The sequence below is a fragment of the Aquarana catesbeiana genome, linkage group LG04 (assembly GCF_042186555.1).
Source record: "Aquarana catesbeiana isolate 2022-GZ linkage group LG04, ASM4218655v1, whole genome shotgun sequence".
Classification (NCBI taxonomy): Eukaryota; Metazoa; Chordata; class Amphibia; order Anura; family Ranidae; genus Aquarana; species Aquarana catesbeiana.
The window spans coordinates 556,333,052-556,360,528 of record NC_133327.1 but is presented as its reverse complement, the minus strand read 5'-3'; the positions used below and the strand labels follow the sequence as shown (position 1 = coordinate 556,360,528).

The 27,477-nt window shown below is 45.0% G+C and overlaps 1 protein-coding gene across 1 annotated transcript; it reads right to left on the bottom strand.

Moving 5' to 3' along the window:
* Positions 1-601: 601 nt before the first annotated feature.
* LOC141140610 (heme-binding protein 2-like) lies at positions 602-17,865 on the bottom strand. The gene is made up of 4 exons (XM_073627990.1): positions 17,659-17,865; positions 11,672-11,801; positions 3,257-3,428; positions 602-979 (listed from the first exon to the last, which is right to left on the bottom strand). Exons 1-4 carry the CDS (start codon positions 17,809-17,811, stop codon positions 805-807), a joined length of 630 nt encoding a protein of 209 aa, XP_073484091.1. The 5' UTR covers positions 17,812-17,865; the 3' UTR covers positions 602-804.
* Positions 17,866-27,477: the final 9,612 nt, after the last annotated feature.

The following is a 27,477-nucleotide window of genomic DNA, read 5'->3' as shown; positions in this document are numbered from 1 at the left end:
GAGGCCCAAGGTTTTTTTTTTTTTACCTTCATGCATGAAGGTTAAATAAAATAAACCCCCCCCCCCCCTGTGCAGCTGCCCACCCTCTGATACCTGAGCCCCATCGCGATCCAGGAATGTGCATGTGAGCCTCAGCTCTCTGGGGACTCACTCCTCATTGGCTGAGGCATCAGCAGGAGCCATTGGCTCCCACTGTCTATTTTGACAGCATGCGGGGCCAAGCTGCAGCTCTGTGGGTGAATGGACATGCAGAGCAGTGGCTTTGGAGAGAGCCTGTTTGGGTGCCCCCAATAGCAAGCTGCTTGCTCTGGGGGTATTCAGCGGGGGGGGGGGCAGGAGCACCAGCAGAGGACCAGAGAGGATCGGGGCTGCTGTGTGCAAAACCAATGCACAGAGCAGGGAAGTATGACATGCTTGTTATGTTTTTTTTTTAAGTCTTTAATATCACAAATAAACACATTTGTGCCTTGAATTCTCAAGTGGAGAAATTATAGGCATCTTAAAAAAGTCTAAATTTGCAAAATTATCAAGTGTGGTACAGTTTCACAGGCGATTGAGCCACCTTCTGCCATGTTATTTCTTATTAATGATGGCCAGTTCATAAACAGCTGCGTTTATTGTGAAGAGAATAATCAAAAACACAATTCTATTTTTTTTTTTAACAAACTGATGTTTAATTTACAAAATCGGTTAGTTACAAAAAAATATAGCAATACAAAAATCAGCTACAGAAAAAGTCAGAAAAAGAATATTCTCAAAAAAACTGATTTTAGATGAATAAAGCTTTAAGGGCTGCAATCTTGTTTACTTTGCTACGAACCACACTTCATTGTGACGGTCGTAGACTGTAAAAGGATCATTATAGCCAGAACGAAGATAGAATGAGTCATTAAACTCCAAACCAAGGGCTCGCAGCTCTTCTGCCAAGACTTCTGCTTCCTTGGAATAAGCAGAATCCAATGCATAGCCTCCAAAACTCCTGAAAGCAAGAGAAAAATGTTACAATGGGATAGAGATTGTTTTACAATAGGATCACTATAAAAAAAAAAATAAGTTTTATTAAAGCCTAAGACCCTTTTCACATCGAGCCGCCTATAGTGTCGGCAGTAAAACGCTGATGTTTTTAGCGGCGTTTTACCGTCAGATTTGTGGCGCATTTCGGCCGCTAGCAGGGCGCTTTTACCCCCCCGCTAGCGGCTGAGAAAGGGTTAAAACCGCCGTGGTGGCGTTTTGCCGGTGGTATCCCAGCGCTGCCCCATTGATTTCAATGGGGAGCAGCGGTGGAGGAGCGGTAAACACACCGCTCCTTCACCGCTCCAAAGAAGCTGCTGGCAGGACTTTTCCTGGCGTCCTGCCAGCGCACCGCTCCGGTGTGAAAGCCCTCGGGCTTTCACACTGGTAACAATGGAGCAGCTGTGTGAGGGCGGATTGCAGGCGCTATTTTTAACGCTATAGCGCCTGCAAAACGCCCTCGGTGTGAAAGGGGTCTTAGTTGTGGAAAGGGAGGCAGTAAATACTAAACTCAGAGTTGTCTGTGTCCTCATCATACTTAGGCTTAATGTACACGGGACGATTTAAAACTACTCCTGAGCGATTTAAATTGACAGATAGTAACCAATGTTTAAAAATGTCTGTTTTGCCGCGTTTACATGCCACATTTGGAAGCTTCTCCACCTCAAATAGTCAAAATGTATCTCCATTAAAAACGCCTGTAAACGAAACTCGGCTAAACGAGTTAGGCCTCATGGACACTGCTGCTAAACGGACGTTTAGAGCAGTTGGCCATTTTTTGCTCCTGAACTCTCCTCTGTTATCTTATCAGTACATATACACAGGGTCGTTTACAGTTGTTTCTATTTTTTTTTTTTTTTTTTTTGGAAAGCAAAAAAGAAAAAGAGTTCAGACGCATTTCAAGCGCCAAACGCTTCTAAATGCGGCTAAACGTGGACCTTCTAGTCATCTCAGGAATACAGAATGTTTAGCCTTTATTCTGTAATTAGTACTAGGGACAGGTTCATCCAGTACTCAGGGCAAGGATGCGAAGTGCATAGGTCTAGCACCCTAAGCCCATTCCCCTCCCCCCCCCCTTGCTCTGGTTCCACATAGTTGGCAGTGTAGTGTGCACTGCACATGCATGGCCAATTATAGATGGATAGTAGTTGCGCATGCACTTTTTTATGTCAGCTGAAGGTGAATGGGGTGATGAGAGTGGGCTTGTTGGAGCACAGTATGACAGCAGTAGTTGTCAGAGCAGACAAAGCTGCTGGTTGCCAGCCACTGATTTAGAGTGCCCCATCCTACCACTGCACCTAGGGCAGCCGCCCCTCCTGCCCACCACTTGTCCCAGTCCTGGTTGTAATAATCTGAGAGTGAGTGGCTGGAGTAGTTTGAAGTGGGGTTCCACTCAAATTTTTAACTTAATCTTACCCCCTTCAGTTAATTGCATAGATGTTCAAATGCCGCACGAAAAATTTTTTTATCGCTGTAATTACCTTTATATTGTAATTTATTTTGGCACTTCCTGTCTCTCCTCCCATGGGAGTAGGCGTGTTTATTGCCTTTCCCAGGTGCCGCACTGTCTCCTGGGAGCTTAGTGTCAGGCTTCCCAAGATTCAGTGGGGAAACAATGATCATGCATGTGAACAAGCTGTGAATGAACAGCATTCACCGCATCCAGGAAATCAATGCTTGTGGGCTTCACATGCCCACAAGCAAGATGGAAACAGCCAGCATCATATTTTTTAAGTTATTCTTCAGTACTAAAACAGGGGTGGAAATATTACACCCAAACTGAGTATTATTTTGGGGTTAGCAATTTGTCTCAATGACCTAAAAAAAAAAAAAAATAAAAGATTGGTCGCCAGACTCCCGCTTTAAGGACACTGAGCAGGGCTGACACCAGTTAGTCTACAAAACATGCTGTGTGTGGTCAGCCCACAACAAGTTCTTGAGCTAGGTGCAGTTGTGGCAGATCAGCAGGTATTTTTTCCCCTCATACTTGCAGGTTCTTTAAAAGGGATAAACATGCTGCAGAAATGTGCATGTATCACAGCAGTGTGTTGCATAGATTCTAATTTTTCTGCCTTGTCATATGCTTCAAGGAAGTGTGAATTTAGATTTACATTAAACACAAAAATCAAACATTTGTTTCACATTTCCAGGGCAGTGTCCACAGCTCAGAGCTACTATCCCACCCTCAGGCAGTATAAAGTCCTCCATACAGACACCATTCTCAGGCTTAAAACAGGTCACTTACCTAACATAGACTGACTTTGCAGGTGAGTCGCTCAGATAAACGTCCGGGTCTGTTGGTTGTGGAGGATCCTGTACTTCATGTGGCACAAAGAAAGACATTGTGGAATTACCAGCTGGGGGCTGGTTCCGTGGCTTATATATCACCACAGGCACAGTCATGTTAATCTTCATCTCTAAAGAAACAGAGGGCAGAATGAATTTATGTTCAATACAGCATATGAAGATTTAAAATGGTTCTATATGTAGCGCCACAAGAATTGGAAACATAGAAAAAGGCAGTAGTTCATCAAGTTCGGCAAATTTTTTTTGCCTTTTTTTTTTTTGTTAACTTCTTTGACTATATTTGTCCAGATCTTCCCAACTTCAGCCCCACAGCCAGGCACACAACAGGCTCATTAACTTTCTCCAAAGACCAGTCTAGGGGATGATTTTGTGTTTTTTATTTTTGGAGACTTTTGATAGGGGATGAGGGAAGTGGTGGGCTACTCCAAAAATAAGAACCATGGGCAACTGAAGACTTAAAGTGGAATTCCAGTCAAAAATCATTTTTACCCCTGCTTAGTAGGTTTAAAAACGAATACTTTGGTATTCTGCATTTTCTTCATTGCTGACTGTCTAGATTAGAAACAAACAGTGTAACCTAGACAATCAGCAATCTCCTGAGGTTTGTTGACAACAGTATGCCTATACCGCCAAATGTGGCTGCCAACAGGTACCTCCTGAAACCATTGGCTTCTATGCAAACATTGGAGCATAGCAAGTAGACCCACCCCCGAGCTGCCCGGACATCAGAACCATCCACAAGGGAATGTGCTGCAGCTACTTGTAGCATCTTGTTTACTTGCAGGAGATTTGTAAGCCCTGGTTCACACTACTCTTCACCAGTGTAAAGCAACACACATTCCAGCCGCTATGCTGTGTAAACAGAAGCAGTTTCCCTCTGCATTCTACTATGAAAATGACGCCACCAGCTGGCTTGCAGGCATTACTTCCTGTAATGTGCATTTCCCCCTTAGTTCACAAAAATGAACCCAGGAGGTGCAAGGAACAGAATAATCTGGAGCCAAAAACCGGAGTTAGACTTACCGGTAACTCTTTTTCTAGGAGTCTTGCAGGACAGCCTCTGAGACATAGGGCTCCTCCCTCTGGGACAGGAAACACATTCACCCAAATGGTTAAAAGGAGGTACTCCAGGCCTTCCCCTTCAGTTTCCACAAGAACTGCCAGAAGGTTCTGAAAGACATAACACACTGGCATAACATTAGTATATCCCTTTTGCACCAGCTATAAAACTCTGGGTGGGAAAGCAGGCTGTCCTGGAATACTCCTAGAAAAAGCGTTACCGGTAAGTCTAACTCCGGTTTTCTCTTATCGTCTTCCAGGACAACCTCTGAGATGATAAGCAAGAAACTTACTCTGTTAGGGCGGGACCACTGCCTGGAGGACCTTTTGCCCAAATGCCTGTTCTTTATCAGCAACCAAGTCCAAGCGGTAATGCTTTGCAAACGTGGAGTAGCTGGACCACGTTGCAGCTCTGCAGATCTCCTTCGGAGTGGCACCGACTTTCTCTGCCCACGAAGTATGCCTCTAAAACTGCCCAACCTGTATGCCTCTAAAACTATCATCCTTATCCATCTGGCGAAGGTGGATTTTGATGCTTTAAATCCTTTGCGTGATCCCGCAAAATTCAAACAAAGATTCTGTCTTCTTGAAGTCTTTGCTGATATCTAAATAAACTAAAAGGCTACGCCTGACGTCAACTAACCTGAATTCTCTTTCCTCATCGACTTCTGAGGAGGAGTAAAATGTTGGCAGGATAATGTCCTGAGTTCTATGAAAAGTAGAAGAAACTTTGGGGAGGAAACTAGGATCTGTTTTAAGCACAACCCTATCCTTCAAAATTAACAAAAATGGCTCTCTAATTTAGAGCGCCTGCAACTCACTCACTCTTCTGGCTGAGGTGATTGCAATCAAAAAAGCTGTCTCTAGAACCACCCACTTAACATCAGATTTTTCCAGAGGTTCGAAAGGACTCTTTGTAAGTGCGCTGAGGACCAAGGATAGATCCCAGGAGGGACAGGCTCTGACCTTAACTGGCCTGGGCCTGGAGAGAGCCTTAAAGAAATGCTTTACAAAACGATCCTGCTGCAGGGAGATCTGAAGGAAAACGCTCAAGGCGGCAGCCTGTACCTTCAGGGTACTAAAAAAAAGGCCTAATTCCACTCCTGCCTGGTAAAAGTCCAACACTGCTGGAATTCCTGGTTCCACCTGTCCCTGCTCCGCTAACCAGGAATTGAACCTCTTCCAGACCTTCCTGTAGATAGCTCTTGTTACTGGTTTACGGCATTCTAAGAGAGTCTTGATGACTCTTTCTGAAAACCCTTGAACCCTTAACAGCTGTTCCTCAGATACCATGCTGTAAGTCTGAGGGTCTCTGAGGATGTCAGATAGGACCCTGTGTAACCAGATCCTCCCTCATCGGAAGAAGAATCGGAGGATATATGGCCAACCTCTTTAGGACTGCAAACCAGGCCTTCCTTGGCCAAAACGGGGCTATCAAAATGAGATCCATTTCCTGGGTCAGAATTTTTTGGAGGGCCGCCGCAACTAACCTTACTGGGGGGAAGGCATAGCAAAGGTTGAAGTGCCATGCATTGGCGAAGGCATCCATCCCTCTGGCTCGATCCAGCGAGTGCAGGGAGAAGAACTGGGCAACTTTCTTGTTGCTTTCTGAGGCGAACAGATCCACCTCTGGTATGCCCCAGGTCTTCACAACCTGCTCTAACACTTCCTGGTTGAGCGACCATTCGTCCTGTTTTACTTGCTGACGACTGAGAAAGTCCGCCAGAGAATTCAGAGTCCCCTTTAAATGTACTGCTGTCAGAGAAGCCAGGTTTGATTCGGCCCAAGCGAAAATTTCGCCTGCTATCATCTGCAGTGCAGGGCTCCTGGTCCCCCCTGCTTGTTTATGTATGCGACAACGGCCGCATTGTCTGACCTTACTTGAAGGTGCCGTCCCCTTATTCTTTGCTGGAAGGCCTTTAGCGCCCTCTGCACTGCCAGTAGCTCCGTCTGATTCGAGGTCCGTCTGGCTTCCACCTGAGACCAAGATCTTTGAGCCAGATCCTTTTCCAGGTGTGCACCAAAGCCGAAAGAGCTGGCGTCTGTTGTTACCACCAGAGCTGTTGTTCTGAAATACAACAGCCCCCTGTTCAGCTTGTGATTGGCTCACCACCACCATAGTGTCCTTTTGACTTTTGTGGATATAGGCATAGGTTGATCCCAACCCTGCTGGCTGCCATCCCAGCACTGCAGAAGGAGAGCCTGTAACGGATGCTGATGAAACCTTGCCCAAAACAGGATGTCATTAACCCCATCACTCTCATGACATCTCTGACATGGGCATCCTGATTGGTCTGGAGCTGCACTACTGCTAGACCCACTTTCTCTATCTTCTCTGATGGGAGAAAGACCTTCCTCTCTATTGAAGAAATCCTGTATCCCAGGTACTGTACTTCCTGGGTTGGGATCAGCTGGGACTTGTCCCGATTGATCAACCAACCAAGAGAACGCAGGAAAAGTTGTGCCTCTTGTAGGTTCTCTTCTAGCTGCTGATAAGACTGGGTGACAAACAGAAGTTTGTCCAAATAGGGAATTACTGTAATGGCCCTGACGCGCAGTGGAGCTAGGGCCTCTGCCAGGACCTTCGTGAAAATCCTCGGAAAGGATGCTAGTCCAAATGGTAGTGCCCTGAATTGGAAGTGGAGAACTTCCAAATTCACCCTGACTGCTAGTCTGAGGAATTTCTGGAAATCCCGATGTATTGGCACATGCAAATATGTGTCCCTGAGGTCGATCGTCTGCATATAACAATCGGGAAACAAGAGATTTGTTACCATAAAGATAGACTCCATCCTGAAATGCTTGTATCTGATAAACTTGTTCAGGGGGCGGAGATTGAGAATCAACCTGAACTTGCCTGACGGCTTTCGGACTACGAACACATGGGAGTATACCCCCTGGCTGTGTTCCGCATGTGGTACCTGGCTGATAACCTGTTGATCCAACAGCTCTCCCAACAGCAAACTCAGAGCTCCTGCTTTTTCCCGGTCTCTGGGTAACAGGTAACGGTAGCTAAAAAGGTGGGTGGAAGAACGGCATTGAACGCCAACTTGTGGCCGTTTTCTATTATCTTTATTATAAACGGGCTTGAAGTTGCATTGGTCCATTGCGGGAGGAAGTCCCCCAACCTTCCTCCTACCGGAACACAGGAGTTACTGGGGCTTTGGGGTGGTCTGAGGAGGATTAAATAATATTCCTCCTCTACCACGTCCCTTGTGACCTGTCCAGTGTTTTTTAGGACGACCCTCTCTCTCCTGTTGGGTCTGCTGCCTGAAACCTCGTAAAAGACATCTACCCTCAGGTTTCTTCTTTTTCTCTGGGAAAGCCTTCTTCTTGTCCTGGGTACATTCCAAGGCCTCCTGAAGCCCAGGTCCAAAAAGGCGATTGCCTGAGAAAGGCAATCCACAAAGCTTGAGTTTTAGAGCTGCATCTCCTGACCAAGCTTTCAACCATACGGCCCTTCTTGCTGCATTTACCAAAGCTGAAGCTTTACAGATTCCGCAGAAGCATCAGCTAAGAACCCAACTGCGTTAAATAATAAAGGAAAATGTGGATTTGAATGTGGATGCAATTTCGTCTTTCACAGACGTAAGGATTTTATGACACTCTGTCATAGAATCATCCTAAGTTAAACTGCTGACGTTATCAGGGCAAAGTGGTTTCTCCCAATTGGAGCCTAGCTTTGACCCACAAACAGCACATTTTCTCCTGGGGAGCTGCATCTGGGACTTGTCCTGTGCTTTACCCGGAAAGCAGAAAGAAATACAGAAACACCCATGAGAGCCTGCCCCCGACCCTCACCACCACTGTGCTTAGATCAGAGGGAAGGAGAGAAGTGCCCAGCCCCTCACCTGTGGTTCCCCACCCAGGGAAGGACTTTGGTCACAAGGACCCTACCCCCTCCCAGAGTAAGCCATGGTCTGCCCTCACCACGCTTACCTGAGAGGTGCCGAAGAACCGGTGTCGACCACCTGGGATGCTGCAGTACCCTCCATGGCTCCTCGGTGTTGGTCACAGCCTCTGTTGGATCTACACTGGCTCCGGACGCCCAAAAAAAAAAAAAAAAAAAAAAAAAACACCACACGCCGCGCCTGGAGGCCGGAACCTCGTCTCACAGCACCCCCTGATGATGCGGCTCCGTCGGAAGCCGCGTCACTTCCGTACGTTGGAGCGCAGAAGCTCCTCCAACACACGCACGTGCTCTCCTACACCCGGAAGAGCTGGGTAGCATGCACCCCCACGATGGACGCTGTCCACCCACCGACCGAGCCACAGGAGGACAGAGGATAGGGGTGTGCGGCGAAATGGAGGCAGGATCCCGCCACAATCTTCAGGGGCCCAACTCTCCTGAGTTTTTAGACAGCAATGTGCTAGCAGCCCTCTCTTCTCTGCTTAGAGGGGCGCTTGGGCAGAGGAGGAGGTACGCCAGAGGCTCATCCAGGACAGTCCTGGGACATAGAGCTCCCTAGGTTCCTCACATGCTTCCTTCCTGTCTGGCAGAAAACACAAAACTGAAGGGGAAGGCCTGGAGGACCTCCTTTTAACCATTTGGGTGAATGTGTTTTCTGTCCCGAGGGAGGAGCCCTATGTCTCAGAGGCTGTCCTGGAAGACGATAAGAGGTCATGTGACAGGTGGAAAAGGGTTACAAGGATGCACATTTTTATTTTTTTTAATAATGCGGATTAATGGTGGATTAAGGTTGATTGGTGCTTTTTGATGGTATTGCCTTTCCTTCCACTTTAATCTTCCTGTAGCTTAAAGTGGATGTAAACCCGATTCATGAAATTTGAACTGGGCACATATCATATTTTGCTATCTCTTCAAAGCCCTGTGTTTCGTAGCTTTGTCCTGCTCCGTTCCTCTGCTATCAGCCTGAGAACTTTGACAAGCTCTCCAAGACCCAGAGATAGAAGTGTGTGTCAGCAGCCAGCTAAACTATACACAGACAAGCTCTGCATGTGTGGGGAGGGGGTGTGCCTTTCCCCCAATCAGCTTTCTCACAGTCTCTAGCAATGATCTCCTCTTACAGGGGAACCATGAAGTGAAAATTCAGAACGTGCACTTTCTAAACAGTATATCAAGGTGAAGACAGAAGATGTACATGTTAAAAAAACAACAAAAAAAAAACACTTATGTAGGGAGATTTGTTTTATCTGAGACTGTTCACTTCACTGGTTTACATCCGCTTTAAGTAGTAATAGTAGAGCAAAGCCTCTTTAAGTAGCACAATATGTGGACAAAGCTCCTAATGACACCAGCCGGTATCCCCTTTAATAGACCCACAGCTGACCATAACTAGGCACCAGAGGGATAGCTAGAGCACAAGGTCCCCAAGATCCTTTCCATGTCTGTACTCATAAGGCTCAAGAACAGATAGATGCCTCCTTCCAAGCAATGCCCTCCAGTGATACCAGGCCGATCCCCTCAGTCAACTTCTTCCAAGCACCCGGGTCTCTGCATTTCTCCCCTCGGGTCACCCATCTGAGGCCTCCACATGGCAGCGTGCCCCCTTTAGGCTGAACTCCTCCACTCTGGGACAAGACCCAGAGCTCTGTCTGCTCCAAGAATAAAATACAGTCTCCTAGCCCACCTTAAGAGCTTGACTATCTGGGATGGGCCGGGGTTGTATCAATATTCATGCTGCTATCTGCATAGCTCCACACCTATCACCCAGAAACTTCTCAAGCTGCCTGGATACATAGAGAGCTATCCAGCAGACTAGCAGCAGCAGAGCACACAGATCAGGCCTGACTAAACAATTGCAACTCACTAAGTACAGTGAGTAAAACTATGCTTTTTCCTCAACCAAATTTACAGCCACACCGACTACAGTGTGGCAGCTAAATATACCTGTCAAAAAACACACATTAGCATGTGTCTAACTTTCCTAGCACCTACCTAGGAGGGTGCTACATATAGAACTCCATCTTGGATCTGCAGCCCATACATATGGGGGTACAGGCTGCTCAACCGCCAGTGGCAATGCTAAACCAAGGACACCCAGAAAAGTCCAAGCAGGTTTGTCCTGCACTTTTTTCAGCAAATCAGTTCAATGCAGGAGGGCTTAGTACAGCAAATCCATGGCATAAAACAAAACATCTACCCATCCGATCCACCAACTGAACTTATGTCAGATGCTGACATTGGGTTCTCCACAGTCAACACTCAGCCATTTCACCTAACAGCAGGCTCCCACAGCAGAATGGGTGAGAGAGAACCCTGAGGATCAGTTAGCCAACACGCAACATGTGGACATGTGGTGGGGCTGGAGGGATGGGGATAGTCTACCCAAAACTCCACAAAGCATCTGGAATCTACAATAGGAGGTAGCTGCTGATTTTTAATAAAAGGACACTTACCTCTCCAGGGATCCAAGGCAGCCCTCACCCGCACTAGTTCTTCACTAGCCTTTGGGTTCCCAGAACCGGCATAACTGGGCAGCCGGCTGTGCCGCTTGTGGCTTCACATCCCGCAGCCACTGCACGAATGGCCCCTCAGTCTTTTGGTACCTGTGAAGTGTCCCAGAATACTGTGGAGCAGTGGGAGACGTCTGCTTGGATTGCTTTTGCGATCCAAGCAGAAGTGGGAGTGGTTACCTGTCAAACTAGGTACCTGTTCCACCCTCAAAAAAAACGATAAGAAATCCCCCCCACCACCAACACACACACACACGACATGCCAAATGTGGCAGGGGAGGAGTGCCTAAATCAGAACATCCCCTTTGGGGCCCCTTACTATGCGTAGGTGAGAAAACTAGGCTACACATACATCAGCCACAACTCTGCCAGACAGTGCTCCACAACATGAATATAAAGCTGAATGGCAGGTAGATAAAGGCAAATTCATGCAGTTCTGTATTCATTAAAGCGCATCTTACTAACAATTTTCTCTTATTTGCTCCCTATTGGTCTGTTAAAGGTATTTAAATAAAAAGGCAAATTTTTATATATATTATATATATATATTTAGAGTGGTCACCAGAACAGTAATGGGGGGGATTCATGGATTCATCTGCTGGGACAATAGTTTTGGTGACAACCCAACCAAGGATTCCCTCACTTTGGAGTCCATGTTCATCTGCTATTCTGAGTTATACTTCTTCCCTCATGGTCCTTGATGAGGCCCCCCTCTGTGACCCATCCAATTGCTCTAATGAGCTTCCTTAATTCCAGTCAATTTACACTTCGCCTGTGAATGGCACATTTGAAAAAATAATGCCTACGCCTCAACTTTATGGTATGGTCTAAAAGGTTTCTTTATTACAGTTCATTAGAAAAGTAAAAAGTATCAAACCTTCGGCATTTGACCCGGTGATGTACTTGTACAAGCGCCTGAAGCTTTTCACCATTCCCAGGCCAAAGAAATCATTTTCAAGTGGAGTTCTTACCCATCGAGTGGCTTCATAGTCACGATGCTCAAATTTCTGAAATGAAAGAAAGCTAAATGAATGAGTTAATGGTTTAATACTGCACATACTTAACATTTGTGTTCTCCACTAGACACTATATAGGATAGTGATATACAAATCACAAGTCGCTCAAGAAGATACACGGCCATGCAATGAAGTTGGATTTTTTTGCTCCCCTGCCACAACAGTCAACTACTGGAATTGCAAAAATATCCACTACTTTCCAGGTAGAAAGGAGCATGGCCCAGGGCTGGCACATGATGGGGAGACAGTCTTCATACAGTACAAAAGCAGAGAAAAATTCATAACAAAGGCTGTTTTAAAGCCCACAAAGACTTGTAGATACAAGATATAAGCACACATATTTGGGTTGAGTTACTAAAACTGGAGAGTGCAAAATCTGATGTAGCTCTGCACAGAAACCAATCAGCTTCCAGGTTTCCAAGCTGAAGTTGGCAGATTGGCTGCCATGCACAACTGCACCAGATTTTGTACTCAGTTTTAGTAAGTCAACCCCATTGAGTCTGGGGAAACCAAAAGACTAGAACACAAATTACTAGTCTCCATGGCCACTTTATAATAATTGCATACAGCCATTTGTAGTTCTATACAGAATAGAATATGGGATTTCTACAGACATAGCTAGTAATTACAAGATATTAAACCTATTTCAGAAGCCAGGACACAGTGGGGAGGAGCATTAATAGAACATACATGTACAGACACAGGACAGAAGGGAGCAAGGATGCCAGGACATAGTTGGAAGGGAGAGGAGTAGAGCATTCATGTACACAGGGAAAGAGGGAGAAAAGAGCATGGAGAATAGGAGTCTATGGAAAGGGACATAAATGGAGTGTACATGTATCGAACACTGGGCAAGAGGAAGACATGGACCATAGGGACCAGTACACATGTGAAGGGACATGAATAGAGTGTAAATGTAAATGCACAGGACAAGTGAGAAAGATGGCATGGAGACCAGGACAAAAGCAAGAAGGGAGTACATGTACAGTAATAGGGCTAGCGGAAGAAAGAGCATGGAGACCAGAACACAGCGAGAAGGGACATGTAAAGACACAAAGCAAGTATGAGAAAACGAGTACAGACTAGGACACAATAGAAAGGGGCATGAGTAGAGTGTACATATACAGATACAGGGCAAAAAGGGATAAAGTGACCGAAAAAAAAAAAAAAAACCCCGGTATACTATAAAGAGTGTGCGTTTACAGACAAAGGGCAGGAGAGGAAATGGAAGCATAGGGCATGTTTAGAAGAGCATAGTTGCCAACTGTCACGGATTGCTCAGGTCATTCACAGCTTTTAAAGCCATGTCCCAAAACATCTTTGTCCCGGGCTCTGTCTCAGAAATCAAAACAGTTCCCGGTCAGTCAAACAGCCTGTGAGTTCTGTCACACTGGATTGCCTGTGGCATACTTGCAAACAGTCCAGATTTTCCCGGGACAATCCTGATTTTGGGGCCCTCGTCCCAATCGGAGCTCGTCCTGATTAATTTCCCAGGATTTTGCCTTTGTCCTGGGAAAAATCGTGAATGTAGTAAGGAGGGCTCTGTTGCTGGGGGACACAGATTTGTAAGGAGGGCTCTGCTGCTGGGGGACACCAGATGTAAAGGAGGGCTCCGCTGCTGGGGGACACCAGATGTAAAGGAGGGCTCCGCTGCTGGGGGACACCAGATGTAAAGGAGGGCTCCGCTGCCGGGGGACACCAGATGTAAAGGAGGGCTCCGCTGCCGGGGGACACCAGATGTAAAGGAGGGCTCCGCTGCCGGGGGACACCAGATGTAAAGGAGGGGCTCCGCTGCCGGGGGACACCAGATGTAAAGGAGGGGCTCCGCTGCTGGGGACACCAGATGTAAAGGAGGGGCTCTGCTTCTGGGGGCAGCTGATGTAAGGACAGACTCTGCTGGGGGCACCTGATGGCATCTGGTGGCAGGCGACACGCTCAGGGGTCCTACTGATTCTGGATTATGGTGAGTTGAATGATTTCATTCTATATTACAATGCAATTATAGTAATAATGCGCTTCAATCACCCTGACACCACAACAACCATGGTGCTGGGATGATTGAAGCGCTAACACCAGGTGTTTGGAGTATCTTTATCTGCTGATTTGTTAAACTCTGGAATACACATTTCTATTGTGGTGTGGGATCTGGGCCTGCTGTCCTTCCATCCCTCTTTCCTTCCTTCTCTCTCCTTCCCTCCCTCTTTTCTCCTTTCTTTCTCCATCTTTCATTCATCTCAGACTCTAACCACACCCCCATTTGAACCATGGCCTTATAAGCCACGCCCACTATTTCACGTAAACACGCCCATTTTTCAGCGAACGCCGCATTTTCTTTTTTGCTATGTCACGCCTACAAATGCATGGTCCGCCCCCTAATTATAATAAGACTCCACCTACAGCCTAAAAAGTGTCCCTATAATTTTTTTTACAACTATGCTGTGGGTGGCCAGTGGCTCATGCACTGACGCTTGGGTGTCCGCACACATTGTTGAGCAGGAAGCCGAAGAGACAAACATACGGGGACACATCCCTCCCCAGAAGCTCTGTCCAGGTGCTCTCATTGGACTCCGGCATCCCCGAGGTGGAGCCCGAGAGGCTTTGCAGTGTAAGTGAGAGGGGGAGCGGCTGATCTTGGAGATGATCGCCTAAGCCCGCCCCCCCCCCCCCCCAATTCTCTCTTCGGATGCAATATGAGCAAAAGACGTATATTCTGTGGCTGTGGGATCTCTTAATCTGCAGGTGATTAGCACAACTGCGGTGCTATTATAGAAGTACAAGTTTGCAACGGGCATATGCTGTATTTCTTTCATGTAGCACAAGTCGTGGCTGAGAAATTGGGTTTAAATGAAAAAGGAGATACCATCTTTGTCAGCCAACAGCACTTTTTTACTCGTCTGATCTCAGAGGCCAAGCAGGGTGGCTATCTGCTTTTACATGTAGGAATGTTCTGACTCTGAAATTGGACAGCGCACTTTTAAACCCAAATTCAGTTTTAAACTGCCACAACTGTTGCATGATAGATCAAACTGCATCGCGCAAAGCTCGTCACCCAAAAGGAGCAGAAGCTTCTTTTGGGCAACAAGCTTTATGCAATGCAGTTTGCCGTAATTGCAGCATAATTTATCAAGTGACACTTGCGGCAGAACAGCGGCACATTTAGGGGCCATTAAAAATAAATGCCCGAACATGCTTGGTGCGATGTCATTTTTGCAGAGCATTTTGGGATCGCGGGCAGAATTGTGGCGATTCTGCCCGAGATAAAAAAAAATACTGTGAACGGGCCTGAGGCACCTTTCATACAGCAGGTCCAATCAGGTCTGTCTGTTTTTGAGGCAGACCTGATCAGACCCTCCATTGATCCCTATGGACAGGCAGATGTAAACAGACTTGTGTCTATTTGCACCCACCTACCTCTAGTCCAATTGGGTTGACGGTTCCACTTAGGTGGATCAAAAGACAGTAAGGTGTAAATAGACAGCAGAGTCCGTTTACACCCAGCCACCCATAGTGCAGAGTGGGCTTTGACTGTGTCCGCTCTGCAGAAACTGAGTGGACACAGCCCTGCCATCCTCCTACTCTGCTCCAATCAGCAGGCATCTGTGAGCTGATCCCCTGCTAATTGGAATCCTCTGCACTGCTAACACCTACAGACCTCTGGACACCGGTACATGGATGAATAGGAGGGTATATAAGAGGTATATGAATAAATAGGATGGTAAAGAAGAGGTACATGGGTTCAGTTTAACACCATAGATCTGAAAGTAGATACATAAATTTACATCTGCACTTTGAGTTTTAAGCTACCTCATTTCCCAGATAGAAATTTTGAAGATTGACTCCGTTTTACCTTTCTTATGACTACATTGCACAAGTAAAACACCCCTCCCTAGCATGTTATTTATTTTTATTTTTTTAATGGTGGCATTATCTGATGGTTCTCATTTTGGTCCACTATGTCGATCCAGCCACTCTATGTGATGTCCCTAAAAACTTTGAAGTGTTGTACACTCTATTCCATAGTTGCAATGTACAGACACAGAGCAAGAGGAAGACCATATTCACCTTATTCAAAGTCCCAGGGTGAAATGTATGTATGTATGTATTTGGGGATGGAGGTAATGTTGGGGTGACACCAGACCTTGTATAATTTATGTTACACAGATACAGGGCAAGAAGAAGGTGGGAACATAAAGACCGGGACACAGTGGTAAGGGCAATAAAAAGGGTGTAAATGTAAAGAAATGGAGCATGTGGGAAGGGACATGAATATTAGGCATGAGCAGGGCTTTTTTTCAGCTGGAACTTGGTGGAACTCAGTTCCACTACCTTTGGCTCAGACCCTCTGCTCCCTGCCCACCACTATCATTTGTAAACACAGAAATCCGGCTTCTGTGTTTACATGTGATAGCTTGTCTCCCAACGGCTCCCACAGATCTGATCTCCTGAGAGTCTCTTAATGACTGCCCAGAGTGCAGTGCGGATGCCAACACCCGCACTGGATGATCTTCCTGCAAGTGAGAGAGGTGGAGCCACCTACAGTGTGCAAGGCGGTACTGGAGCCGGATGGGTGCTTCAGTTTAATACAGCAACAAAAATAAGATGTGGGTGGAGGTCGCATGCAGAAGTCAGAGCTAAAGAGGGGTGAGATGTGAATGGGGGATGCAGAGGTAAGCAGCTGTGGAAGAAGGCTAAACTCTGCCCTATGTACGTAGCACACTCCTGAACTCTGCAATATGTGGGGGGGAGGGTTTAGGGGGTCCTGGTTGAGTTCCTGCACCTATTTTCTGAGAAAAAACAGCCCTACGAGTATGGACACAGAGCAAAAAAAAAAAAAAGTGAGAAAAAGAGAGGGTACAGAAACGAGGACACAATGGGATGGGACATGAATAGGAGTGTACATGTAGAGATACAGGGAAAGAAGAATATGAGAGCATAGAGACCAGCACATAGAGGTAAGGAACATGATTAGAGTGTAAATGTAAAGACACAGAGCAAGTGGGAAAGGGAGCATGGAGACCAGGACACAACAGGAAGGGAAATGAATAGTGTGTTCATATACAGGGCAAGAAGAAGGTGGGAACATAGTGATCAGGACGCAAAGAGTGTACATATACAGGCAGAAGGCATACCCCCCAAATTTTTGATAAGGGAACGAGGGACACCCATTAGCAAATGTATGTAGGCATAGGACACACACCCTGCCACACCCCCTTAAAGGAGAATTATACAAAAAAAAAAAAAAAAAAAATATTAGTGATTACACATGCATTTTTTTTTTTTTTTAACTACTATTATTCCTTTATACTGGTTTTGAAATGTACAAATGTAGCCATTAAGATATTGGATGAAAAGGTTTAGCACAGGGGAAACACACATACATACATACACACACACACACACACACACACACACACACACCTATATAGATCAGACCAAAATGAGGGACAAATGAGGAGGAAAGAGGGACATTGCTCCAAATTAGGGACAGTTCCTCAAAATCAGGGACAGCTATGTGAAGGGAGAAAAGGGAGTGAAGGCACAGTGGGAATAGGCATGGAGGAAAGCAATGGGCAGGTAGAAGGGGGAAAAGAAGGATGCATCTACATATAAAAGGAGAAACATAGCACTAGATTGTACGCTATCACAAGTTGGAAGGGCTTGTAACCCCCATTGTCTTGATAATAATAAAATACATTGAAAAGAAAGGAAATAAAAAAAACAAATCAAACAAAAAAAAACCCCATACAGTAGACATAGAAGTTGATGCAGTGTTTGCTATTGTGCAGATCTGTTCACCCTACCCAATATATTTGATTAAAAAAAAAAAAAAACACCCTTTCTTACTTACATCATATTGTTTCACCAGTCGGTATATGGGGCAATCTAACTGGCCACAAAATTTTGGTTTCTGGTACACATCTGGGACGTCAGGTTCTTGTTCAGTTGCTTGTGAAGTCCCAAGCACAAGAAGCAGACTGAGCAGCTGATACTTGATCTCCATGTCTGTCCTCTGGTTCTCAGATGTCTGAACATGCTGGGCTCCTCTTATATAGAGAGAGGAGGAGAGGGGGGTGTCAGGGAACATGAGGCTTGCTGTAGAATATGACTCAGATGAAAGTTGTGTAACCTCCCAAAAAAAATGTTAAGTAACAGACTGACATAGTCCTCACGTGCGCTGCAGTCTGGGAAAGTGTGAGCTGTTTTATAACTTGTTATGTTTACAGTATGTATACTCTATACAGTAACAAATTACTCCCTTCACAACCTATACTGGTTACCTTAGAGGTAATGGTTAGTGGCCACTTTCTTTTTTATCTTTCTTTTTAAATGTTTGCCAGTTTAAAATCTGATCATTTATATCATGTTTATTTGTATAACATTTTTATTTTAAAAATGATTTCCTAAAATAGGGTTTTAATTTTTACCTTTTCACACTGAGTGCTCCGCCGAAGAGGTAAGTATTAAACGCCTTCTTTTCCAGGCCCCATTTTTTACCATTCCTTTTATATGAGGACTGGGTTGCTTAGGACCCCTTTCACACTGGGGCGATTTGCAGGCGCTACATCGCTAAAAATAGCACCTGCAAAGCGCCCTGAAAGAGCCGCTGCTGTGTCACCAGTGAGAAAGACCCGAGGGCTTTCACACTGGAGCGGTGCGCTGGCAGGACACTAAAAAAAAGTCCTGCTAGCAGCATCTTTGGAGCGGTGTATACACCGCTCCAGCCCATTGAAATCAATTGGGCAGCACGGCTATACCGCCGGCATAGCGCTGCTGCAGCAGCGCTTTGCTGTGGTTTTAACCCTTTCTCGGCCGCTAGTGGCCGAATACCGCCACTAAAACGACCGTAAAGCGGCGCTAAAAATAGCTCTGTTTTACCGACGGCGCCCGCACCGCCCCAGTGTTAAAGGGGCCTAAAAGAGCTATTCCAAGCAGCTGAAAGAATTTAGTGAGTGAATACTACAATTTACCTTAACAGTTTCAGCCCCGGAAGATTTTACCCTCTTCCTGACCAGAGCACTTTTTGCGATTCGGCACTGCGTCGCTTTAACTAACAATTGCGTGGTCGTGCGACGTTGCACCCAAACAAAATTGATGTCCTTTTTTCCCCCACAAATAGAGCTTTCTTTTGGTGGTATTTGATCTCCTCTGCGGTTTTTATTTTTTGTGCTATAAACAAAAAAAGAGCGACAATTTCGAAAAAAAAAAACGCATTTATTTTTTGCTATAATAAATATCCCCCAAAAATATATAAAAAAACAATTTTTTTCCTCAGTTTAGGCTGATACGTATTCTTCTACATATTTTTGCTAAAAAAAAAATCGCAATTAGCGTATATTGATTGGTTTGAGCAAAAGTTATAGCGTCTACAAAATAGGGCATAGTTTTATGGCATTTTTATTATATATATATATATATATATATATATATATATATATATATATGTTTTTTTATTAGTAATGACGGCAATCTGCGATTTTTATCATGACTGCGACATTATAGCGGACACATCGGACACTATTTTTGGACCATTGTCATTTATACAGCGATCAGTGCTATAAAAATGCACTGATTACTGTGTAAATTATACTGGCAGGGAAGGGGTTAAACACTAGGGGGCGGGTTAAGTGTGTCCTAGAGAGTGATTCTAACTGTGGGGGGGATGGGCTTCCACTCACATGACAGCGATCACTGCTCCCTATCACAAGGAGCAGTGATATCTGTCATGACACAAGGCAGAACGGGGGAAATGCCTTGTTTACATAGGCATGTCCCCATTCTGAGGCTCCGTGACACGATCGCCAGGAGACCGGCGGACATTGAGTCCACGGGTCCCGTGGGCATGGTCATGCTGTACGCAGCGGGCGCGCGCGCCCGCTTGCCCCGCCAATTAAAGGGGATGTACAGGTACGCCCATTTGCCCACCGCTGCCAACGTATATCAGCATGCAGCGGTCGGCAAGTGGTTAAAGCAACATTGAGCCCTCGTTCACATTGTCATGTGATTTGACATGTTACATCCTATTGCCAGCAATCGCACTGTTCAAATCGGCGCAATGCCGCATCGATTCGAAAAAGTAGTTCCTGTCCTACTTTTGGGATTTTCGGGTGCGACTTGCAAAGACCTCTGTGCATGAACTCGCACAGTCTTATAGGGTTACCACCTCATCCCTTTAAAACTGAACACACATTAATTACACATGTTAATTCTGTGACTGATTAAGGTGGTAAATAATTCACTTAGTGCCTTACCTGCATTAAATTAGCTCCAGAACCTGTGTAATTAATATATGTTTGGTTTTAAAGGGATGAGGTGGTAACCCTACACACAGATGTCTTCCAAGTTGCACTGACATGCGGCTTTGAAACCTAAAAACAAAAATGGAATATATTGCAGCTTACCAATCCTTCAATGTGGTGGTTGCATGCATTTGTGTGCCCCAAAATACATGGTGACAAAGTAGCATGCGTTATTTTTGTTTAAAGAGTCATGGACTTATTCAACACATCTTTCACATGCAATCAAAACACGATGTGCAGGAACAAACACATGCTCTGTCTCAGCTGCATAGGTGTGAACAGAGCCTTCAGCTTCCTTCACACGAGCATACTTAAGGATAAGGCCCCTTTCACACTTGTGCGACTTTTCCTGCGACTTTGGACATCAGAGTCACATGACAAGTCATACCCCATGATTCCCAATCATAACCATTCATATCTGTGCAACTTCAAGTCGTCCCTTTACTACTTTGGTCCAACTTTTATGTGAGTTGAGGTCCATACATAGACCTCAAGTTTACACAGGCATGCTCTGAAATCATGTCAAAATTGCGTGACTTTTTCAAGTAGCGGCAGCATGAAAGGGGCCTAGGTAAAAAAATAATAAATTCACATTATTTTTTTTGCAGGTAAAAAAATATGCATTTATTATTTATTTATTTTTATTTTTTGGAGCCTGCAGTGTAAAGCATTGCACCAGCGATCAGCAGACAGCAGCTGCAGCATTGGGAACATGTTACCTGTTCCACCCTAAAAACAGGTGGAACATATAACATGTTCCCAAAGGTGACCTTATCCTTTAAGTGTACACCTGTGTGAGGGCTGTGTTTTACCAGCACAGGATGAATGGGTGTTTTGTGCATCCTCATACAGGCAGTCTCATTTATGTCAATCAGGACTCAGTGGCTATGTCTGTGCAGCCTCTGTGTCCCCATGAAGGGCATACTCCTAAACATGCTCATGTGACTGAGGCCTAAGGGCTCTTACATATGAAGCTCCACTCTGCAGGGGTCCGTGAGTGGGTCCCCTGCTGAATTGGTGCTGAACAGGATGAATGCCAGTTTTTTTTACATCCGTGCCTGTTCACATTGTGTCCAGCAGACACATGATAGCTCAATGGGCGACCAGATGTAAACAGACTTGTGTCTGTTTACATCCGGCTACCTCCAATTTGTCATTTTTAGGTCCCCAAAAACAGACCTGGGTGGACTCAGGTTGGTGGGTGTAAACGGACACAAGCCTGTTTATAGAGCAGCATGGAGCTTCTTTCGACTGGCTTGTTGGAAGGATTATCATTGGTCAGTGCTGCAGCCAGGTGCCTGCATTGCTGATCAGTGTATTCTGACAGTGGAGTAGTCCCAGATTTCAGAATTCAATAACACTTAGAGGAGGATTCCTCTGTCAATTCCTCAAAGAAAAAAAAACTGAGCCACCATGTATTGCCAGACAAAAATGTAGTAAATTGCAGCTTACCAATCTATTAGATGTGGTGGCTGCATTTTTTTTTTAGGCTTAATTCCCTCTGTTTCCACCTTATGATGTGGCCAGTAACACACCTCCTGTATTGTTGCCTCCACTCTGGATGAAGGAGCACAGGAGCACCTTTGCACAGCAGTATTGTTAATCAGGGAGGAGGGGAGTGTTAGGTGCACTAGCAGATTTAGGTGAGATGCAGCATGGTGATTCACACAGGCAGTTGTAATACAACTTGTAATGAAGAAATGCAGCAACAGTTCACAATAAGCCTGGAGGGACAGCCTCCCAGCCCGGTACACTCACAGTTCAGTGGTGTGACAGGAGTAGATTCCATTATAGCATCTGTTGAAAGGGGACCAAGTGTGGTCTGGCCATCTAGTCCCAATCAGGAGAGTGTCCAGAAGAGATGAGGCTTTACGCTTACCCTCCTCGTCAGGAACCTTTCACTACTGTCCCTGACAGATGGGGTACCTGTCCCTACTCTGTCCACTCGCCAAAGCGTGCCAAAACCTGGGAGCCAGGGCCTTAAATAGGCTGTGCCTGACCCAAGATGGCTGTTTGAGTCACATGGAGCGGCAGCATCCAATGATAGCTTCCCCAGTAACCCAGGAAACCATAGAAGAACTTTGTTCCTCCTGAATTCCACTCCAGCAACAGTGCACCACCTGCTGTGGAGAAAATAGACTGAACTTGCCTACACACTAACAAACTAAAGCTGAACTCCAGCTATTATTTATAAGCAGTTACAGTAACAGGTTTTTCTTCTTTTGAGATTAAAAATAAACGCTGATTGTTGTAAGCATCCATATCAGTGGTAAATGGTTTGTCTCAACTCTGTAAGTGCATCTACAGGACAGCTTGTTCTTTTGAAAAACAACAGGCCTACTCTTGCTGTGTTACAGTCTTCTTTCCTCTTCTCTTCGGCATCTAACCATCTGGAATAGTTGAGGATTCATCTGACCCCCCAATATTCGGATTTGTACATAGCAACTATATCCCTACCATTCGCAATCTAAAGACCCTAATGTCTACTCTGTCTCATATCCCCAGCTCCTGGTTAGGCAAAATCAATTCAGTTAAAATGATGATCCTGCCTAAACTTGTATACCTCTTTCGTACCTGCTTGTCCCAGTTGCTTCATTTGCCCTAATATCCTTCCAGAATTAGGTGATGTCCTTTGTCTGGTACTCTGACAGGCCACATATTTTGAGGTCCACTATGTACATCCACAAGATGCCAGGGGGGCTCCAACTTCCTTAAGTATTACCAAGCAGCTCAGATTGATCCATGGATTGCCCTGTACACAGCAAAAGCAGCTCCCATATGTGTACCAACAGGGTTTCACTTCAGCCCCTTCACTTATAGAAAGGGAAAATGTAATTCAGTGGAAAAAGCTTCCAAGCACCCCCCACTGCATTATTCAGATATACCCAACTTTGCCACTGTATGCACTTCCCTCATATGTGAAAAAATCCCCCCCCCTCCCCATCTGACTGTCTTTAAACACATTTGCCGTCACACGCCAGTAGTGGCCAAACTGACTTCTATACTTTACTTGCATCTTAACCGTCTTTCTTCTCCTGCTAGGCACACCTACATGGTAAGGTAGGAGGTAGATCAAAAACCTCACAAAACGAAGGAAGAATGGTCCCACACTTGGTCCACCACCGCAACTTGCACTATTAATGTCACAACTCTTGAGTCAGCTTATAAGGTCTTAACCAGGTGGTACATGGTACCTACCAGACTTGCTCACATGTAGTGGACCTGGACCTGCCCAATGTTAGGTAGTTTGGTCCAAAGTGTTTGCCCTGCTCTACAAATTATTTGGGGTTCATCTATCCAGAGATCCATAGGTTTGCTCTCCTACATTTAAAATCTCCAAATCTCACTAAAAATCAAGTCAAACGGGCTTACTATACTACTCCTAGTCTCCAAATTAACAATCACTAAAGATTGGAAGAAGCAGTTCACTTGTTTCTCCAAAGTCGAAACCAGGCTAGATGGCTTTTATATCAACGGACATCTGACTAGCACCCTTACTAACAAGATTTAACAAGATCTGGAACCCTTGGATCACCTGTCGCTACCCTCACCTTATTTCGTGACATTTGACCCTCTTTGCCCTTTTTTTTTAATGTTTCTATGCTGCAAGAGGACCCCCGCACCTGGTCCCCCACCTTCTTCCCCCTCTCTCTCTCTCTCTCTTCTCTAGTATGGGCTTTACTCTTTCTTTCCTGCCTCCATTCTTTGTCCTATTTTCTCTGTCTTCTCTTCTTCTCTAATCTGTCCACGCATGTGATATAACATATCAAATCAGTACAAAGGATCTTGATGCTATATCTTTCGAACTGGTCCAGGGTGCGCTCTAGAAACGACATAACATCTTTACCTTTTGTTCCATTGTAATTATTGGACATATGTTTGACATAATATTTATCACCGAATTCACTTGTTCTTTTACGTACCTACAACGCAGATTGTTTAATCTGTACAATTTGTTTAAATCAATAAATAAAGTGAAATAGAAAATCAATTGATTCCCCAATTCATACTAGAGTTCTTCTAAGGATTATTTGCAAAGATGATTTTTCATTGAACGTGTTCATAAAGTTAATATGTAAATATCTATATATTTTAATATATATATTAAAATGAGGAACCAAATCTAAAAATGTGCTCGAACAATACAGCAAAAAGTGAGGAGTTTACGATGTGCTGAACCCAGAACCTGTAAGTAGCTGGGATTTAGACACTAGGAGCAGGCCTTTTTATATGTGAGTGCAGTACATTTCAATACTTAATAAAGCAATTTTTATATTTACTACACTATGTGAAATATTTATTTTTGCTTTTATGTATGATGTTTTATTCACTGGAGCTGGTGATGTTTTAGTCTTAACTGAGAGTGGAACATACACTACTGTGCATCCCTTTCTTTTCCCGCTTGAGTTATGCAGAGTGGTCATACGGGGCCTTTGAGACACATCGGCATTTTGATTTTGAGACACTTTTTCTAGTTAGCTTAGTAGTCCGTTTCTTCACATGGAATGCACAGTGTCAGGTTTCCATTCGGAAAAAAGTCCTTCTTGTCGAGGTGGTGGTGCACGACATTCTGGGTGAGGTTGGGAAGATCCAGGGTCTTGAGAAGGACAGGGGGCGGCCGGGGACCTGGACAAAGGCGTGGAGGAATGTCAGGTCTCCGTAGCTGCTTTTTGTCAGTCTTTGGGTGTGCGGCTTTCTATCTGTCCTTTCACATCCCCTAGATTTTTATATAAGATTGTATTTTTGGAAAAAGGCTGCATGCATGGGTTACATGTGTAACGGTTTCTTAGCCTGAGGGTGTTTTAGGTGGAGGTTATGGCTTTGTTTAGGTTGTTATATTTAGTTTTCTTTATGTTTTTGCTATGCTGATGTAAGCTATTTTTGTTTATATATATATATATATATATATATATATATATATTTATTTTGTATATATGTAAATATGTTTTTATTATGTTTGTAAGATTTTTAGTAAACAAAAATTTACACTACTGTGCAAAAGTTTTAGGCATGTGTAAAAGAAAAAAAAATACTGTAAATTAAAGAAGTTGTAAAGGCACAAGGTTTTTTTATCTTAATGCAGCCTTCTGTGTGCAGCAGCCACCCCAACCCCCCTCATACTTACCTGAGCCCCATCTCTATTTAGCGATGTCCATGAGTGACTCGGCCATCTGGGACTCTCCCTCCTGATTGGCTGGTACACAGCAGCGTCGCCATTGGCTCCCGCTGCTATCAATCAAAGTTAGTTAGCCAGCTGCTTACTGTGGGGGTACTCGACAGTAGGGAGGGGCCAGGAGAGCTCAAGAGGGACACAAAAAGAGGAGGATCTGGGCTGCTCTGTGCAAATAACCCTTCTATTTCTATTGCAGTGTAACAGTTTCAGAGGGGGGGTAGGGTTTTTCAGGCATTCACGGGGGCAGCTGGTGCTCTTTTGCAGTGCAGTCTTATATTCCAGTCCCCCTAGCAATCACAGAACCCCTTGCAGTCATGCCCCCCGCCCCTTTTGCTCTAATCAAAGATCCCCTTTTTATTTCCTGCCTCCCCTGCACAGTCCTACCTTAGGCAGGGCAGAAGCAGGATTCAATCCTGTGTGTCCTCTCCAGGGTCTCCCGCCCCACAGACGATGTCATCCTATCAGCAGAGCAGAGAGAGGGAGGAGCTGCAGATCTGGATCATATAAACAAGCGGGTGATTATCCACTTTTTATTATGAAAAGACTCCTGCTCTCTGTGCAGATCTCCAGCTCCTCCCTCAACTTGCTTTTCTAATAGGATGACATCGTTGGCAGAGCAGAGAGAGGTGACAGGCATGGCCACATAGCGTGAGGTGAGCAGCGACCGCAGTCTGTGTTACGCCACACAGCAGGACTGTGGTCTGGACAGGGCTATTCTTTAACAGGCCATGGACCAGTACCGGTCTACAGCCTGGTGGTTGAGGACCCATGCATTAGCCAGCTCTTGTTATGCGGCCCTATATGTGTCCTATGGCCAGTCTGGGCCTGCTGATCATGCATTGATGCTATCAATTCTGTGCTTTCCACTACAGCAATCTGCTACCCATGGTTACATTTGTTTTTCAGTTTAAATAGACTGTTGAAGGGAATGAAAATGTGGCAGCCCTCTTCTTGGGAGTACTGAGGAATGTGCCCCTAAGTAGTGTATCAGGCTAACATTTCCATCTCAGGGTTTGGTCCTTTGTGTATGGTGGGGTGAAAAATAAGTTGGGCACCAGTCACTTTAGTCTTTTAACCTTTTAGTGGTAAACTCAATTATAAAAGAACGGTTGTAGGGGAGCAGGATACCCAAAAATAGCACAAAAATTGGTACAGACAGTCTGGTATTAGCAGTAGGCAATTTAATAGCAGCCTTTTATTATTTACTGAACCTGTGATAGCAGCTGAGCAGATATATCACCCTATAGAGCAGCCACGGTCTTTTGGTTGCCATGAATCATTCTCTAATAAATTTGGTCCTTGACCTTTTGATGGCAACCACATGTATCTTGATTGATAGGGGGTGAATCCTATCAGACTGGACTCTTGCCTGCAACTGGGGCTTTACTGCAGTGACACAGGCTTGGGCTTACACAGGCAGGCATCAGCTGCACCTCAATATACGCCAAGATCCTCCATGACAGGTTGAACTGAACACGCTTATACTCCCGAGGCAAATCCGTAAGGTGTCCTACAGCAAGCTCTGACTGCTGCTCTGTACTAGTAAGGAAGCCAGAGCCTAATGCACATTATTTTGATTGGACTGTCAGGCATGCAGGGCAACCAGAGCTGGCCAGAAGGACCCCAAGCAGGTTGGGAGTCTTCAACTTCTTAATGTTAGCCAGCCAGGGAAGACACAATTCCAGAGCATGTGTTACTATGACCCAGTACCTGCCTCTAATTCCCTGCATCTTATAGAAGCCTTGGCAAATAAAACTATGCATGTGATGAAAAATACATACAGTAAGTAGTATCTTCAGTGGAAACAGTATTGCAAAACAATCAATGGATTGCCTTAAAGCAATGCATTTTAATGTGGGGCATACAATAAACTATTGTGCCTGCTGGAACCTGAATCACTATGTCACTATTGTCTCTTCAGAACTGCAGGGACACACCAGTGGTATAGCATACCTCCCAACTTTTTGAGATGGAAACGAGGGACACCTATTAGCAAAAGTATGTAGCCATAGGGCACACCTCCTGCCACGTCCCCTTAAAGGAGAATTATACAAAAAAATGAGAAGATAAACCTACAAGTGCTTTTTTTTACTATTCCTTTCTACAGGCTTTTGAAATGTACAAATGCAGCGATTTAGAAATTGGATGAAAGGTTTAGCACTGGGAAACACTTTTTGAAAGATAAAAAGTGACTTTT